Source organism: Columba livia, chromosome 11 (genome assembly GCF_036013475.1).
Source record: "Columba livia isolate bColLiv1 breed racing homer chromosome 11, bColLiv1.pat.W.v2, whole genome shotgun sequence".
Classification (NCBI taxonomy): domain Eukaryota; kingdom Metazoa; phylum Chordata; class Aves; order Columbiformes; family Columbidae; genus Columba; species Columba livia.
The window spans coordinates 6,635,653-6,653,095 of record NC_088612.1 but is presented as its reverse complement, the minus strand read 5'-3'; the positions used below and the strand labels follow the sequence as shown (position 1 = coordinate 6,653,095).

Below are 17,443 nucleotides of genomic sequence, written 5' to 3'. Positions count from 1 at the left end.
CTACACAGCTGTGAGTATGCACGACATACAACACAAGAGGAGAGTCATCAGGAGATCCTGAAATCACCTGATCACTAGAAAAAAGATGTTCTATCTACTGTCTACCACATTAGAAGAGTTGTTAGCAAGTGACACTTACCTAGCATCCCTTTGTTTGAACTGGATAAGCACATATCCTTCTCAGCACTGGGGAGAACAAATCCTACCACAAACACCTCCACCCCATCTGCCATCAGTGCCAACCCTAAAACAAAGAAGAGGGTCCACTGGAAGCGTCCATGGCCACACTCCTCAATGATGTTCTCGTACTGGTGGGCAAGCTGCTCCTCGTCCTCCATCCTCTCTGCCATAAGGTCAGCACGGTCTCTGTACTCATCATCCATGGCAGGAGCTCGCTTCTTCTGTTTTTCTTTAATGTCATCTGGGTGCGGGATTCCTTGGTACTCCCCCTCATAGACCTCATCATCTTCATCATGGCCTTCTGTGACATCACTCTGGGCATCTTCTTCATGAGCAGGCTCATCGCCACCACGATAGTAGCCGTCATTGGGTGCGTACCCTTCGTAGTTACCATCCTGGTACCTGTAGTCATCTGAGACTTGGTTTGCCTCCCTGCCCCCTTGATAGAGGTTTGTGTTTCTATATCCATCATCCATTCTGAATGCGGATTTCTAAACGCTGCAGATCACTGTGTGTAGACACTGTAATGTAAGTACTGATTTGTGCAATTTCTGGTGTTGATTACTTGAACATATCTCTGTTCTTTGGAACTGATGGGATACACAACTTCCCAGGTACAAAAAGATAACTACTATATAAAGTTCCTCTTTGACAGACTCTCATACAAAGTATGATAGTGCTTCACTTTTCAGCTGTCATTTGTGACTTGCTGGTTTCTTCTGTGCTTTGGGTGGAAAGAGCTGCTGTCTGGTGAACAACAAGGGAACAACAAATTCCACAGCCAGAAAGCTAGGAGGATTTGTCAGGTTTTTCCTGATTCATTGTGGTGGTGAAGGTCATGTCCTGAGAAAGAGGAAACAATAGCAATGAGACAGCAGTCACCTTGCAAGCACACATGCATTGAGTTTAACACCCCACATTTTGAATACAGGCTTCTCCATTGCCAAAAAATAAAACGGCAACAGAGCGTGTGAGAAATGTTTTTTCATCATCAAAACCCAAAGTCTCAGAACAAAAAAAGAGCATTAAAAATTACCAAGTTAAGTGGGAACCAAAAGCAGAATGTAAAGTAATGTATGCTCTCAATTTCTGTCATTCCCACAAGTCCTGCCTCCCACATGGGGTGTTCTGGTTTCTACAGAAAGAAGAACAGTTCTGGACTGGGTTGCTGAAACAGAGCTCTTAGGTTGTTATATATGTTTCTGTCCATCTACCAGAGCACGCTCATCCCTGGTACCTACAATTGCCTAACATCATAATGACACAAAATATGAATTTGGTTTTGTTTTTCATCAAGATCCCAAACTTAATTTCATTTAATGGCTTTTTTTCCCCCTCGTGCCTCTCCATCTGTATGACAGATGTACAACTAGCATGTAGTGTCTGCCAAGATAAAGTCACCAAAAGCCACACCAAGCTCTGTTCTTCCCATATCTAACATCAACGGAGGATGATTTTCAGAGAGAAAGAAACAAAACCAATACAGAATCACTGCTCTCTGCAGGGAAAACCAAGGGAAGCCAAGTCACATCTAAACATATTCTCATTTTGGACACCTGATTTCCACTAGTTTTCAAGCGGTTTTCAGCCAGCTGGCTCGCCAGCGTTCTCCGGCGTTTGTTGCTGCATGCAGCTGTAGACAAGGAGTTTGAAAAGAGACTCACGTGGGAAACTGAGTAGAGTCACGCTAGAGGAGCCAGCATAGCGTAGGCATGTACAAAATGTGGACTTTGTTTTAAGCTTTGAGCGACTTGTCTAAATTGTAAATGAGCTATGCAATGACACGACAGGCACATGTCTGTATGTATGTGGGTGTTGTTACCTACACAGTCAGTTGACCTATAGAAGTGCACACAAATGCACACACTGTAAAGAACAGTGCTACCTCGGCACTTCAGGATCCTATTTGGCAGACAGTATGGGTTTAAACAACATGCAGCTAAAATGATTTCAGAGAGAAATTCAGTAGAAGCACTCTCACAAAATGCTCAGAAAGGCATCACTCCTTCTGCAAATGCTGTGATTTTTTTGGTAGCCCAAACGTTTAGTACAAGGAAAGAGCAGAGGTTTGACTTCTCTGCATGGAGTCATGGCCATGCCTTGCCTGTGCTGTTCATGGGAGCTGCTCCAAGAAATTGTATAAAAGTTTCCCCTGCATTTCTGTTTAGCTCCCTATATATTTATGGCATATAATTATGACATGCTCTCTGCAGGCCCTGCCAGAGCATCTTCCTTTTTTCTGACCCCTCTGACATTTGTCACTGCATTTGACATGTTTCCTCTTCCCTTTCTTTATGCTGAATCACACAATGTATTTTGCATGAAGTTAAAGAGGCAGCAGGACATTCTTCCAGGGCTGAAACAATAAAGAAAAAAAAAATTCGCAAAGGCATTCTGATCAGGTTAGAAAGATCCAGAGACTAATGTGCAGGTAGCAGTAAAGAGGAGCATTTGTATCCACAACTGAGGTGTTAATGTGCAGTGTAGCAGCCATCTGGCAGCCACCAGAAGCACCGAAATGGGTTTTATAGCTCTTGTTTCAATGCAGGAGTGTCACCACTAATCGTTAAAGTCCAAGAGTACTTTGAGTCTCAGAACTTCCTAGTCTTGAAGTAACTTTCTTGATTACACAAAAATTTGTGTCATGACTGAACGTCATGTTGTCTGAGGAAACACAAATGTAGTTCCACAGAGACGTATCTTCTTTTGAAAAGTAGGGGAAAGGACCTTTCCTTAAATTCTTTAATTATCAAGTGTTGGCAGGTTATGTTTCAAAGCGACCTCAAACAGAGGAGCAGGAAGTGCAGCGACCTCACCATGTTTGTCCCTTTCTGGTTGCTGCCGAAGTGGATTGAAAACTCCTCTTAAGAAATTAAATAATAATTGTTTTAATGATCAATAACAGCACTGATCAAACTCCGGGTCTCCACAGACTTTATCCATGGCCTTACACCTACTTTTTCAAAAGGTAAAGGTCTGTTCTTGAAGACCAAGCACTGGAAACCTTTTTATTCTCTGTTTAAAAGATGCTGGGGCTATAAGCCGGGCTCTTTGACTCCCACAATAACAGGAACAAAGAAGATCACAAACTGAGAAAAGACCTACTGAAGCATCTGTGCTCTTTCACTGATACACAAAAATTATTTATTATATGGGATCACTTACATTTAGGAAATAATGACATGAGCTGATAAATCTCACAGACCAGTGACAGACACCTATTTTAGGAAGAATGTGTAATCCATAAAAAGTTTGTGGCAACTAGTCACTGGGTTCCCATTCAGTTTGTAGGATGGATATTTTCTGGGATCACCCTAAGAGAAGGGCAACACCCAGAGGCAGGCTGAGCTTTACTTGGATAATTCACACTACTTGTTCCCTTTCGTTTCACCATATGCACAGGCTGATTCACTCTAGACCTTGTTCTTTAACACCCTCTCACTCAAGCTGAGCTGCATTTACTCATATTAGCAGCACCATTTAGCATTTAAACGTGAAATCATGACTTCTCATAAAGATTGCAAACTTGGATTGCTATAATTACCCGTTAGAGTGATGCTGAGAGCTTGAGACAAATACACACATCACATCGAGCCTGTTACAACCCTGAGCCCTTTTAAGCTGACAGCTTTCTGAGACATGCAAGCGAGGTTCAAACACATGACAAATATAAGGCTCCATAAGGCAGAATCTGCAGGGGAGAGAGGGGCAGAGGGAAGATAAACTCATTCTGGATGTCCTCAAAGTAGCCTGTTAAACTGAGCTTTGGACATAAAAACCTAGAGTACCCATGAATACAGTTCCTTTCCTTGCTTGTAATTCTCCATAGCACAGTAGTCAATACATTATGTTGCTTTTTCTCCACTCTAAGTAATTTTTGCACTGGAGCTTTTCCTCTATATTCTGCTTGATATTTACTGTAATCTTATTTCCACACCAAACAGTCTATCTCATCAGTTATCCTGATGCTAGCAAGCATCCTTCACTTCTTGCACACTCTAATTTATTATACAGCAGCTCCTCAGCACACACGATTCACCTTGCCATTTTTTTGCACTCCTTAGTTCTTTCATCAGCTCAGATGTTGCATACTTAGCCAGGAATTTAGTCATTTGAGCTCTGCAACTTAAAATAGTAGCTTAAAGTCTTGGATATATTTGTAATAGAAATGGTATCTACTCTAGGAAAACAGACCTCTAAGAAGAGCAGCTTAACACCTGCATTTGCCCCTGTGAAAGAACATATAAAGGAAGTGCCTGGCATGTTCAGGTGATGGACTGTGGGCTGAAGGGCAGCAGAGCTTGGACGGGATGCAGAGAAGGGTGAGGTTTTTGTACCTGGCACTAAATGTAGAGAGTCCAGGGCTTGTTAGAGAGCTGAGCTCTAGCAAATAAGAGAATTTATAGCAAATTAGTGATCAGGGAAGTTATGGAGAGGTGATTTCTTATGAAATATGTTGAGTTTCTGGGTGCAGGTATGTGTGCAGCGGGGAGAAAGCCCACACTGGAAGCTGACATCCAGGTCCCTCTCTTGGCCTTTACCTGCTCAGAAAGGGAAAACTCCCGAAGTCAAAAGCAGAATTTATATGAATGCCGAGGATAAGGAGCAGTACAGGGACACTATAAAAATGCTTTCAAGGGATTTTTAACATTCACCAGAATAATCCCTGTAAAACAGATGGCAGAGCAGTTTAATATTCTGCCTGAAGGACAACTCCTCTAGCAAAACATCCTCACCCCCAGAGCTGCTTCCTGCTGGCAGCAGCTGAAAGATGCCCAGATCCTACAGTGACCATAAGGACACTCAGCAGTCACAAAGCTGGCTGTAAAAAAAAAAAGAATCCTGAGAGGAAATTTGCCTCATTGAAAGGAGAAAAGAAATGGTACAGATAGGTTTTTGTGAAGTTCCAATCTCAGACTCCTAATGAGGATGAATTAATGGATCCATTTGTACACATAAAGGACCAGATTTTTGAGATGCTTAAAAATTCACAGCTCCCACGGGAGCAGTATCCTGGATTTCAGGCAGCCAGCAATTACACGAATATTATTAGACAGACTGAGTACTGTAGCAATGTTGCTAGATGGAGGTGAAGTGTTGCTGAGCATCCCTGGGTCTGTCCCTTGGCTTCTTGGCATTTTTGTGTCCCTCCAGACTGCACATGGAGCAGCACAACCTTAATCTGGTATGGACTGCAGATCAGTTGCTCAAACCCCTTGCAGCTGTGGCAGTGTTAATGCATGGCAGCTTGTGCCCCCAAAAGCCTCAATAAACCAGAAACTGGAGAAAAGAGGTCCCTGTGCTCCCTGCTTCACAGCCGAGGCCCAGGAAAAGTGCTTTGCCCTGAGTCCTTGTCAGGTTTTCACTGAACTCTTGCGGTCCAGCCTTTTTTCTTTTTAAACCAAGAAAGCTGCTATTTCCACTCAAGAAAATTTTGAAACTTTCCCTTTTTCCAACTAGAATAAATAACAATTAAAAAAATATCTAAGGAGTTAGTCTGCAACCCCGTAATTCACAAAAATAATACTTTCAGATCAGGTCCATTAAATTTTTTTAATTTTATACTGTAAACGGTTGACCTTTTCATTAGCACCAAAAAAAACCAAAAAAAAGCAGGTGCATGGAGAGTTGTTTCAAATTGAAAAACAAATATTTAATTTAAGAAATGCCAGCATGTCAGCTGCTTGATCCATTTTTTATTAGAAACATTTGTTGAAACTGATTTTTTTTCCAAAAAAAAAAACAAACCCAGGTTTTGAAATACTGGCATTTTCTTATCAACAAAAATTGCATCAGAAACTCTCCAATTTTACTCTCATGGATATAGTATTATCTCAGGTGCATCTTTAAGAAGGCAATATAAAGGAATATAATAGAGGAAAAGTAATCCTGCTAGCTGTATGCATATGACTAAAAGTATCTGACCTCGGTGCTGTGAGGCAGAAAAGGGCTTTTCTTCCATAGGGTTATGATTATTCTTTTTTTGCTAACATTAACATTACTGCTGCAGCCACACGATTCAACATCCAGAAGAGAGCTGAGCAGTATCATCATTTTCCTGGACAGATGGCAAGGCTGCGTTCTTGGCAAGGATCCTGCAGAGGGAAAGGCAGCAAGATCTGGAGATAATATATATGCGAGTGAAGCTGGAACAAGGAAATGTGGGGGTTTGTAATGCAGAGAGGTAGAAACCAAGTAAAATCAGAAGTGAAGGAGCAAGGACGGGGATTAATGGTCCAGATTGTGCTCAGAATAAGAGGGGAAACGGCCAGAAAAGGATGGAAACCCTGATACATTATTGATCGACAAACTGTGGGAAAAAAAATGACACCTACTGCTTAATAATGGCAGCAGCTCTCGCCTTCATATCTAAGGATTATAAATCCATCTCAGGCCACCTCTCTTAGAGCTCAACCCTAATCCTTACTAATTCTTGCTTGCCTTGTTGCAGCTCTGTTTCACTGCCAAAATAATAAACAGATGGATAAATGTCTCAGAGCATAAGATTCTGAAACACTTTCAGAAGAAGGTGGCTGTGGGGATCATAACTTAGTGAAATTTAAAAAAAAAAAAATAAAAAAGGAAGGAAATAAAATTATTGACTGCTGTTTATGGGGGTGATTGTATCATAATAGGTCACATCTGTTGCAGGTCTTCAGCAGTCCTTACTTTGCTTTTCCATCAAATATCCTAATCAGATAGTGGTGATGAGAAATGAGTCCCTGGGGAACTTCCAGGTAAGATATTTCGGATCTGAACACTGGCCAGTGAATCAGTGTGATTTCATCAGCTGAAGACCTAGTCTCTCTCCTGGAAATACAGGTCAGCCCTTGAGATGCAAGTTTATATATGATTGTAGACAGGTAAGGAGCACTATCTATACCATTAGTCCTTCTGATTCCTCCCATTCCTTCTCCAGTCTCACAAGATTGGAAGTAAAATTCGTCCTCGGAGTTAATGTTGAAAATAAGCCACGGTCATCGAGCATTCTTAAGGGAGGACTATGTCACAGTCCCAGGATGGAAACCCCTTGCATCTGGAATGTCCATTCCAGACATAATTTCTTAGGGGTCTTTAATGCTCTTGTTTAGAAACATCAAGGTGGATGTGTGAGTTTTCTAATTTTCTTAATTAGCGGCAGGGTAGCTGGAAGCAAAAACGAGCTACTTTGTCATCAAAGACACTGTGCTTATGAATGTGTTATGTGTTAATGGCTACATCAATTGTGGCTGCAGATACTTACAGGATCTGGACAACTGGATCTGAATAACTGGATCTGGACAACAAGAGATTTAAAAATCAAACTCTGTAGCATGGGCTACCTGAAAAAGAGGTTATTCTGAACTCTGGATAGAGGTGTCTTTTGTTGTGGCTTCAGAGAAGAGTGCTGCATTAAATCAAAACTAAGGATAAATACATGTTTCTCCTGAGACTTTTTTTTTTATTATTGTTAAGAAATTATATGATAGATATGTAGCATGGGTTCAGAAACTCTCCATGGACCTTATTAAGTAGAACTACCTGTGCCACAGATTCTGTATTAGAAGCTGTGAATGAAAAGAAGAGCAAGATATTTTAAAGTCATTGGCTTGAAATCATCTGGTTCAAAGAACTGGCTTTAAGCAGTATAGATGGCATCTAATGATTGCTGCCCTGTAGCACAGCTAGGGCATGCAGGGTAAAAGTCCTCTGTTCAGTGTAAAAATCACTGATTTGCTTTGAGGTGATGCTGCTGGGATCTCTGAAACAGGACTCATTTATTCACTTTTCCCACACTGTATATTGGAAGGAGATGGTGCTGCTGCAGGCTGGGTATATTGAGAAATGCAGGGAAAACAGAGCTGAAGCAATTTAGTGTGTTACCAGCAGATCAGATTAATTATTTAACAGACAAAACATTTTAGTTCAAAATTCTCTGCTACAGACTCTATTGAAATTAAGTCATCTTACAGTTTCTGGATAATCTCTATTGATCTGTGGTGGTTTTTACTCACCTCTGTATAGGAGCACACTGTGTATATTTTATTCCATCATGACAAAATACCTACAGTGTAATCTGGTCCTAGAGTCCTGCATTATTTTGCTGCAGCAACACATTTTTCTTTGAAGAGAAGCTATAATGTTTGAACATGAGGCATTTACAACAGCTCATTAATTTGGGAACATGATATGAACATGAATATGAGTAGTTCTGTTGTGGTTGATTGAACTATCCTGATTTAAGTTAAGTAAGAATCCGGCTGTACTGATCTAAGGTAATTACACTTTTCCATACTAACCCTTCCCAAGAGCACTGGGGGGAGATTTCTGGTTTCCAGCATATCAGGCGCTAAAATGCCACAGTCTTACATGGTGGTGACTTTCATAGCAAGGTGGCTGTGGGGTGAATTTAACTTGTAATCCACCATTCTATGTTATAAACTAAGGGACAGAGAGTGCCTCAGATTGTTAAAGGGAGATAATATCTTAAAGCCCGATATTCAGTAGGTGCAGATGCTTTAAAGGTCATATCTAAGACAGTATGTGCTGCAGCAAGCTGGCATGGTGAGTGTGTAGCAGATGAAACAAGGAACAAGCATCATTCAAGCAGAACAAACAGCTTTTCAGAAGTTAAGGAGGCAGACTAGCAAGTTGGGTGTTCGTGAGATATAGAGAATGTCTAACAGTATGAGTTGGAAAGCAATGGCTTAGCAGCACAGAGCTATATAAGGAGGGACAGACTACACATTAGGATTCCAGGGAAAGGCCATAAAAGGTCAACTTGACAAGCTGAACGTGGATAATGAGTTGAGACAGATGGTATAAGAATATGGTAGCTAATAAATAATGAACAGACTTGCTTCGAGGAGCAAAAGCAGGGAGAAATCACAGCTGAGAGTTTTGTCAGAAGGGAGGTGGTGAAGGGGAAAAGAACAAAACCATTGAGGATGGGGGAGAATCACAGCAGGAGGACTGGTGGGAGAGGAATGTCTGGTTTCAAGAGCCAGAGTTTTGTGGAGACGATACTTTATCCACAGAAAACTTACAAATGCATATCCCTGAACTGGAATTTGGCCATCTTATTGAGATTAGCAATCTTTCAACTGAGAAAATGCTTATGGTTTCTAAACTTTTCCTAGGTCTCTATTCCCTCTTTTCCTCCTCTCCCATTATCATAGTACCTAAGCAGCCTGCAGGGCTCCCAGCTCCCACAAAAGGCTGGGAAAAGTCATGGCTAAACATCATGGTCCGAGGCAGAGAGAGACTAAAACTTCATCTGAGCATGGAAAGTGAAATGCTGTGGCTGCGTCTCACACTCCCAGGGCATCTGTAGGCCATCAAGCTGAGGTATCCTTCCGACCTTCACACCCAGCTGCCTTTGACATGATGACCAAGGTGAAGGTGGTAATTGCTGCTCCACAAATCTTTTCCTGATGCAGAGCTACGGCACAAACCCTGACCTGGATAACAAGGGAATACTCTGAGACCTCCCAATGTAGATGGAAATCAAGAAGCCTGCCCAAGATCATCTGGGGAAGTCATTTCGGTGCCAAACATTTAGCACAGATTTCTGTAATGTCCTTGTCTTTTTGAATATCATTGAGAGCTCGAGTCTTTGAGGTTCTGCTTATTAATAAACCAACCTCTCTGTCAGCATTGCACCTGGCATTATAAACCAATAGGTAATTTAGTGTTAATTTAGAAACAATGGTGCCCTGATGCCCTTTAATGAGTTTTAGCATTTCTACCTTAGTTTACCCTTGGACAGATTATTAGGTCTAAACTTCCTGGGCTTGGAGGCCCTAACGAGCTCCCAGACATGAGTGTAAGCAATAACCTTGGAAACAGACTGCCTGCAATTCAGCAAATTCTGCCTGTGTCAGACAGCAAATACGCCTGATTAACTATGTACTGCTTAGCTTATTGGCAAAGATGTGCCTCTAGCCACAAAGGTGACTTTTATTTCATCACACTTGCAATCTGTGTCATTAAATAACAAGCCACTTAATTAACTAATTCATTAATACATGGCAGTGATGAATAGATTTGCTTCAGTGACAGAGTCATGAAAGAAGACAGAACCCTGAGTGATTTTTAAATACTGCTTTCTTTCAGAAGGAATTTTACTTGAGCAAGTATTTTTATTAAATACCTCATTGTTTCCCCTACCTCTAGGTAACAGAACAGTGTTGAGGTCTGCTGTGTCTGGCCTACCCCAGCACTCCCTGTTCTTGTCCTTCACTCCTTTCTGAAGCCTGAAGCTCCCCCTTCTCTCTTGGCTCCATGCAGTCAAGGTGCACTCAGTGTGTTGTGCCACCAAATCACTCTTGCTCAGATTTACCACACTGCTGTGGCCTGGATGCTCTGTCTCATCACCTCCTATCTCAAATGGGAAAAGACTGCAGTGTTTCAAGCATCATCAGATATTGTCCACAATCACCTTCGCATTGATGGAGGGCCAACAAACCTCCCCACAAACTGGAGACAGAAGGATAAGTTATTTGATGCACCTCAGAGCAGCCCTTGCAGGGTGGTTGTCTCCTATTTTGCACCATGGTATCAGAGCGTGTTAAGAAAGGGTTCTAGCAGAGACATTTCCATGGGTTGAGAGATCTCCCTTCAGGGAACCATTCCTGCCATGGGGAACAGCTCTTTCCCAGCCAGGGATGCTCAGGCATCAGTCTCGAGAGACAGTTGCTTGCCAGCTCCAGCGAAGTGAACCAAGACACTGGCCATGCCAGGACTCAGGCTCATTCCAAGAACTCCCCCATGCCGCAGCCTGTCACTGTCACAGACAACCTTATGCTTCCACCATGCTCTTTAGTATGTTTTTTACTTATGTTTTCCTGTAGAGCTGCTCAACGATCAAATCTGAGGAACATAGTTACTACTGTGTTAAGATTGACATGAAATAATAGGGGTGGTCCTCAAACTAAATTCCCCCCCCCCCTTTTTTTTTTTTTCATAAGCCCTCCAATACAACTGTTTTGTGTCCACAATAGCTTTCAAAATTGCAAATGTATTGTTCATCATGCACCTTGTCTGTGGAGAAATACAAGTGCAAGCTGCAGCAGATATAAAGAGATGTTCACTCTGAGACTCCTTTCAAGCTTATGCAGCAGGGAAAATACTGGAGCAACTGCTTTTGCTCCATTTTCATAGCATTTTGATTAGCTTGACTGTTTTCTGTATATGAAACACTGCTGAGGAGACCTGAGCTTTGCAGCATTCATGAGCATCACTGAACAGATTCCATTGTCTGATTATCAAATTCACTATGTGCATCACATATATCACTGCAGCACAAACAAAACAAACCCACAAAGGGAAGTTTTCCTTTCTAATTTGCAAATCCTATCTTAGCTAGGAGACTGCACCTTGCATATCTCAGATTCCCAGATCTTTGAAGAACCTGCTTTTGAAACAAGCATTTTGCAGAACATCACAAAAATAGATCTTTTTTTTTCCATTGACTAGATGCACAAACTAAAATTGCCATAGGGCCTGCAATATGTTGGCACTGACTTAACAGTAACATAAGACCTCACATATAGCAACACTACATTTATACTCATGTTTTATACCCATATGGAGACTTTCAACTCAAAAGCCCCCCCAGCAGTTTTTTTGCACTATACAGCAGAAGAGGAGAATGGCTAATTTGAGCACATGTAGTGGGCCCTCTAACATTATAGAAAGGTGGGTTGCCTGGCAGTGGTTCTTCCCAAGCATCCCATATTCATTTCTTGTTCCTGCTGGAGTCTTTAGGATAGCTCTTTGCAAGAGCAGCTTACTTAAACAGGTCTTTAAGCTCTTGACAGCCCAAAGTCATATGGTTCTCAGCTGTACCATGGGTCATCTCCTGTCTCACAATCTTCTGAAATTATGTTCATGTCTCTGTTAAATAGGAGAGGAAGAAAGGAGGAAAGCACAGAAACAAGAAAGATACTACAGTAGTCAAAGAATAAGAGAAAGTAACAGCAGAGCATGAGATTTAACAAAGGAGGTAGGACAAGGCAAGGGGTAGAAGGGTGAAGGTCAGAAAGAAAGGGAGAGGGAGAAGCATAATAATAGCTGGAGTACACAGTCTTGGAAACTAATGTTGCCTTGAGTCAGTAAAAGAGAGGGGAAAAAAAGCAATTAGGCATACCACTTCATAGCGGTGAGAAGGCTGTGCATTTGCCTCCCAAATAGCCTAATAAATTCCTGTGTTCAAGTTGGACATTAATGATGAAAAAGCTTCATCTCCCAAAATTAATAGATATAATATATCATCAGGCTATAGCACCATAGCTCGTGTGTGTACCCAGAGAGAAAATCCTCAAAATCACCTATCGAGGCAGAAGAAGGATTTAGCTATTATTTATTGCTTAGTGTGACTCATGCTTGTGGGTAGGGGCCCGACAGTACAGATGGGAGTTAAAGCCAAATTGCCGTCAGTGTAATTTATGCCAGGAGAGTTGAATTCAGGCTACTTCTGCTTATGTTTTACCTGTAATTCTTGTGTAAATTATGAAAAGGGTAAGAAAACAGCCTGAAAAAATACATTCTTGTGCAGCCATTTGTCAGGGCTCAGACAGGTTTGGTTAGAGGAAAAATGGCTTAACATTTTGGGCAGCATCAAGAATTCCACACAGTTTTCTGTAATGCTTCAAATTAACCTTAGAGAAGACAGTTACTCTGAGGCTTAGTTCCTTGTCTGCAAAATAGCCATAATAACAAAGATGATGAAGGGAGTGAAGCATCTCCCTTATGAGGAAAGGCTGAGGAAGCTGGGTCTCTTTAGCTTGGAGGAGACTGAGAGGTGACCTTACTGATGTTTACAAATATATAAAGGGTGAGTGTCACGAGGATGGAGCCAGGCTCTTCTCTGTGACAACCAATGGTAGGACAGGGGGTAATGGGTTCAAAGAACACAAGAGGTTCCACTTAAAATTGAGAAGAAACTTCTTCTCAGTGAGGGCAACAGAACACTGGACCAGGCTGCCCAGAGGGGTTGTGGAGTCTCTTACTCTGGAGACATTCCTATGTAACCTATGTGTCCACCTGGACACATTCCTATGTAACCTCATCCGAGTGTTCCTGCTCCGGCAGGGGGATTGGACTAGAAGATGTTTTGAGGTCCCTTCCGATCCCTAACATTCTGTGATTCTGTGAACCTACTTTCTCTACCTCTCAGAGATTGTGTAGGGAAAATACGCACATAACTGAAAAGTGAATCTTGTAACCACTGACTGACAGCTCAAAAGTCCAACTTTCTGGACTTTGGATTGTCCTTGCCAAAACCACTGTGATCTTGAAATTATCCACGATAGAAAGCCTCCTGTGAATGACATTAAGTGTGCTGTTTTTAACCAGAATTACTAACCTATTCCATAGCTGTCCTTCCATTCCTCGTATTCCAGCTATACCCAAAGCATACATGCTAAATACACTAATAGGTATCAGACTCCCTAAAAATGGAAAAGCAACAGAGAGAGACTCCAAAACTACAGTGTCCCCATGCAAATTAGCTGCTCTGGCATTCACAGGGGGAGGGCAGGGATTTTGTGACATGGGGACCAGTCTCCATCATCTGTGGTCTAAGTGGTTTTTTTCTCATGGGGGAACTCCTGAATTTGGCAGAGCCCAGTGCAGCCTGAAAAGTGCTGATCACACTCCTACTGGTGATACTATCCATTCGCACCTAGCTTTAGAGATCACATCCTGCACCACTGTGCAAAGCTCTATTTTTGTTCCTCCCTGCAACCCCAAGTCAGTTGGCAAAGCTTCTGCAAGATGCCTTCTGGGGACTTGGTGAAGGCATCTTCTGGCAGACAGAGAAGCGGCTACATGGGTGGAAGGGAAGGAATGACAAGACAGCAGGCTTGGTGAAGGGTCTCCACACAGTATCTGCCTTCCTTACCCCTTGTGTGGGCTCTGTTTCCAGGCAAAAGTGAAGGACAAAAAAAAAAAGTCTCATTGTTCTAAAACAGTAAATGAGATGGACTTCCTTGCAGTCTCATAATAGCAGTCAAAAGGACATTTGGGAAATTTGAAAAGTAAGAGGATGAAATTCTGCACAAGAAAATCCCTACTTACACATTAATTTGTAGGGCTCCTGGGAATAAAAGGCAAGGCTGCAACAACATTGAAAGTGAGGACTGGGTGTATTTAAGGGAAAGAAGGCAACAGATTCAGTTTCTACACGCTTTTTTCCTAATGAGAGAAATAAGTTGTTCTTCAAGACATCAAGCAAACATCAAGGCAACTTCACCCTAGTCTAGGCTATTCTGAAACTGTCCACTGGGGAGTCTTTTGGGTGTATTTGCTGGTGCTCACTGTCAGAGAGGGGATCTCAGGCTAGAGGGTCCGCTGGGTGGCAGGCCTGGAGCACAAGTCTTACAAGGAGCAGTTGAGAGAGCTGGGGCTTGAGAAAAGAAGGTTGAGGGGAGACCTTCTCACTGTCTACAGCTGCCTGAAAGAAGGTTGTAGTATGGAGAGAATTGGCCTCTTGTCCCACATAGCAAGTGATAGGACAAGAGGAAATGTCCTGAAGTTGTGCCAGGGAAGGTTCAGATTGGATACGGGAAAAAAATGCTTCATGGAAAGGGCTGTCGGGCATTGGAACAGACTGCCCAGGGAAGTGGTGGAGTCACCACCCCTGGAGGGGTTTAAAAGGCATTTAAACAAGGTTCTTAGGGACATAGTTTAGTGCTAGAGCGAGGTTATGGCTGGACTCAATGATCCTGAGGATCTCTTCCAAATGAAATGATTCTGTGATCCTGAGTAGCAGTAACAGGAAGGCTGTGAAATGGTTTTCCCTTGACCAGCTACATTGGGACTGTTCACACAGAAACGACGCTAGAAGAAAGTGCTATCACAGCAAATAGCTGTGAACTCAAATTCATCCCTGATATCTATAATCCCTGATCACTATGACCCCCGGGTTGCCTCAGTGCTGCTCCTACAGATCAACACCCACTTCTTGCCCAGTTCATTCGAGCTACCCGAGAGCCAGTCTGAGGTCACATAGCCCTCAGTATAGGCAGGGAAATTTTGCCTACCTCTTCTTTCTGCTTCTCCCATCTCACGTTCTTCACAGGAGTGCAGTTCAGCCTGCAGGTCTCTGCAGCACGGGGTTCCCCTGCAGCATGACATCATGCACAGCTCCTTTGGCTCACGGACAGCACCGATTTCTTCTGCTAGAGTAACCCAGGCTGCCAAGTGAAGGCAGAACTGCTGATTCTTCCCTACAGCACCCTCAGCACCTGCCCCCAGCCACCGATTAGATCCTTCTCAGAATCATTTTGACACAAACTTGACAAATCGCCTGCTATGCTGCTACATATGGTTGAAGCACTGCTGACTTTTCTCTGTTGGAAGGTGGTGAAGTTTTCCTGTCCTTCCCAGCTCCTTTCTAGCTCAGTCATACTCTTGTGAGGGTTTGTTTTGGGTTTTTTGTTTGGGGTTTGTTTTTGTTTTTTTTAACACATTCAATATAATTTATAGGAACTTATTAGACACATTAGCTGGTGCTGCTTGTCTATTTGGCCCTGAGCTCTGGGATGCTGATAAGCAATATCTAATACTTCAAAGGATGCTAAAAAGCATCCATGCTTTACTTGCTGTACAAGGTGAGTGGAGAGAGAGATGGAGAATCTAAATCAGCCCCCTGAGCTGATAGTCTCTGAGACAGAAAAGATCAGAAGATATTTAATTAGGTTCCTAATTACAGTGGTTATTAACTGTCATAAAATCACCTGGGTTTGGATCCCAGAGCAATGTGAACTGCAGATTTCAGAGATACGCATTGCATAGATAAACATGATTATGCCTTTGGCTTGATCCCAACTGGAAGAGCACCAAGCTGCACTATCAACGACTGAAGATTTAACTCTGATGTGTCATTTGTTCTTTCCACAATAAAAGCAACTTAAAGAAATCACATAGGCACAGTTGGGTTCAAATACCAGTCAAGTCCCACAGCATTTCAATCCTAAAGTAAATTAAAAATAAAAAAAAAGGGGGGGAGCACCAGCAGAAAGGCTCACATATTACTTAAATAAATACAACCTTATCTCTATTTTCTGCATTCCTTCCAAAAATACAGCTCTGCTGATAGGAACATTGTTTCTATCACATGATTCTGACTAAGAGAGTCCAGAAAATGGGGAATCTGCTAGAAACTAGTGGAATAACCTTGAAAATTAAAAAAAAAGTCTGAAGTGTTTTCTGTTCTTTACTTGTCTGTTTGTTTCATTCAGGTAGATAGAACAGGGAGAAAGGGTCAAAAACTAGCCTAGTTTTCTATGAAAATAAAAATGCTAATAAACTTTTTCTTCATATCAGTCAATATTCTTTAAAATTTGGCAAGTTTTCCCCAAGGATTCAGAATTCTGGATTCAGTAGTTTTTGGCAAAAATGGACAAAGGGGAACATTTTATTCTCTAAAATTTTAATTTGTCCAGAATAGATCATTTTTCTTTTGAGAATAAAACGTTTGGATGAACATTCTTTGACCAGAGTGAAGCAGTACATTGTCCAAAGGAAATGGGAGCTTCTCTTTTACATTAACCCATTGTCTCCACTGGGTAGTGTAAATAGACTGTCTGTACTGTCCGGCTGGACCCAGCTGTGCTGAGAGCACTCGAAGAGAAAATGGCAGGAAAAAAAGGTCTTAATCTAATGTGAACGCAAGAACAAGGAGAGTATGAACTGGCCAGAAAGACATTTCAGCTGGGAATAAGAGTGAAATTTCTAAGCAAAGAATCAAACAAAACAAACCAAACATACAAAAAACTCCAAACACAAACAGGCCAACCCCTGTTCTATCTACTTCTCAAACAGAGCTGACTACATTTGCATGGAAAGTAAATGAGATTGAGCTGTGGTGCTGTGTTCCTACTGATCTATTCCCAGTCACACCGACTGAGACATCAGCTTGGCCAGGTGTTGGGGTATTTGCAGCAGATGTGGAAGCCTGGAATTCAAACTGAGGCTCACATTTAGCAAAAGCTTCTTGACAGCAGTATTGCTGGGGCTGAAGGACAGGATCTCAAGGGGAAAGACAAACTTCATCCACTGGGGTTGCTGAAAAACAAGGATAAACTGCTAGGAAGTATATTTTAAGTGTGAGCCTCATGCTGACTGTCCAGCTGAGCCAGAAGATGTATGTGACCTTGCTTTAACCCTTCTATGACTTAAAGATGGAAAAGCCACCAGAACATGGCACGAGAGGGTTAGTACTGTTATTACCTCCCAACTTGTATAGGGTGTGAGTAGCAGCTTGTTTTCAACATCA

General features: G+C 42.1%; 1 protein-coding gene across 3 annotated transcripts in view; it reads right to left on the bottom strand.

Annotated features, from left to right (window-relative positions):
• The window catches only part of SV2B (synaptic vesicle glycoprotein 2B), a 63,697-nt gene that overhangs the window by 29,490 nt on the left and 16,764 nt on the right, over positions 1-17,443 (bottom strand). For all 3 annotated transcript variants that reach the window (XM_065076619.1, XM_065076618.1, XM_065076620.1), the window contains one exon: positions 140-1,023. In XM_065076619.1, coding sequence (XP_064932691.1) covers positions 140-656 — 517 coding nt within the window. In that variant the 5' untranslated portion in view covers positions 657-1,023. The remainder of the gene's footprint in view (positions 1-139; positions 1,024-17,443) is intronic.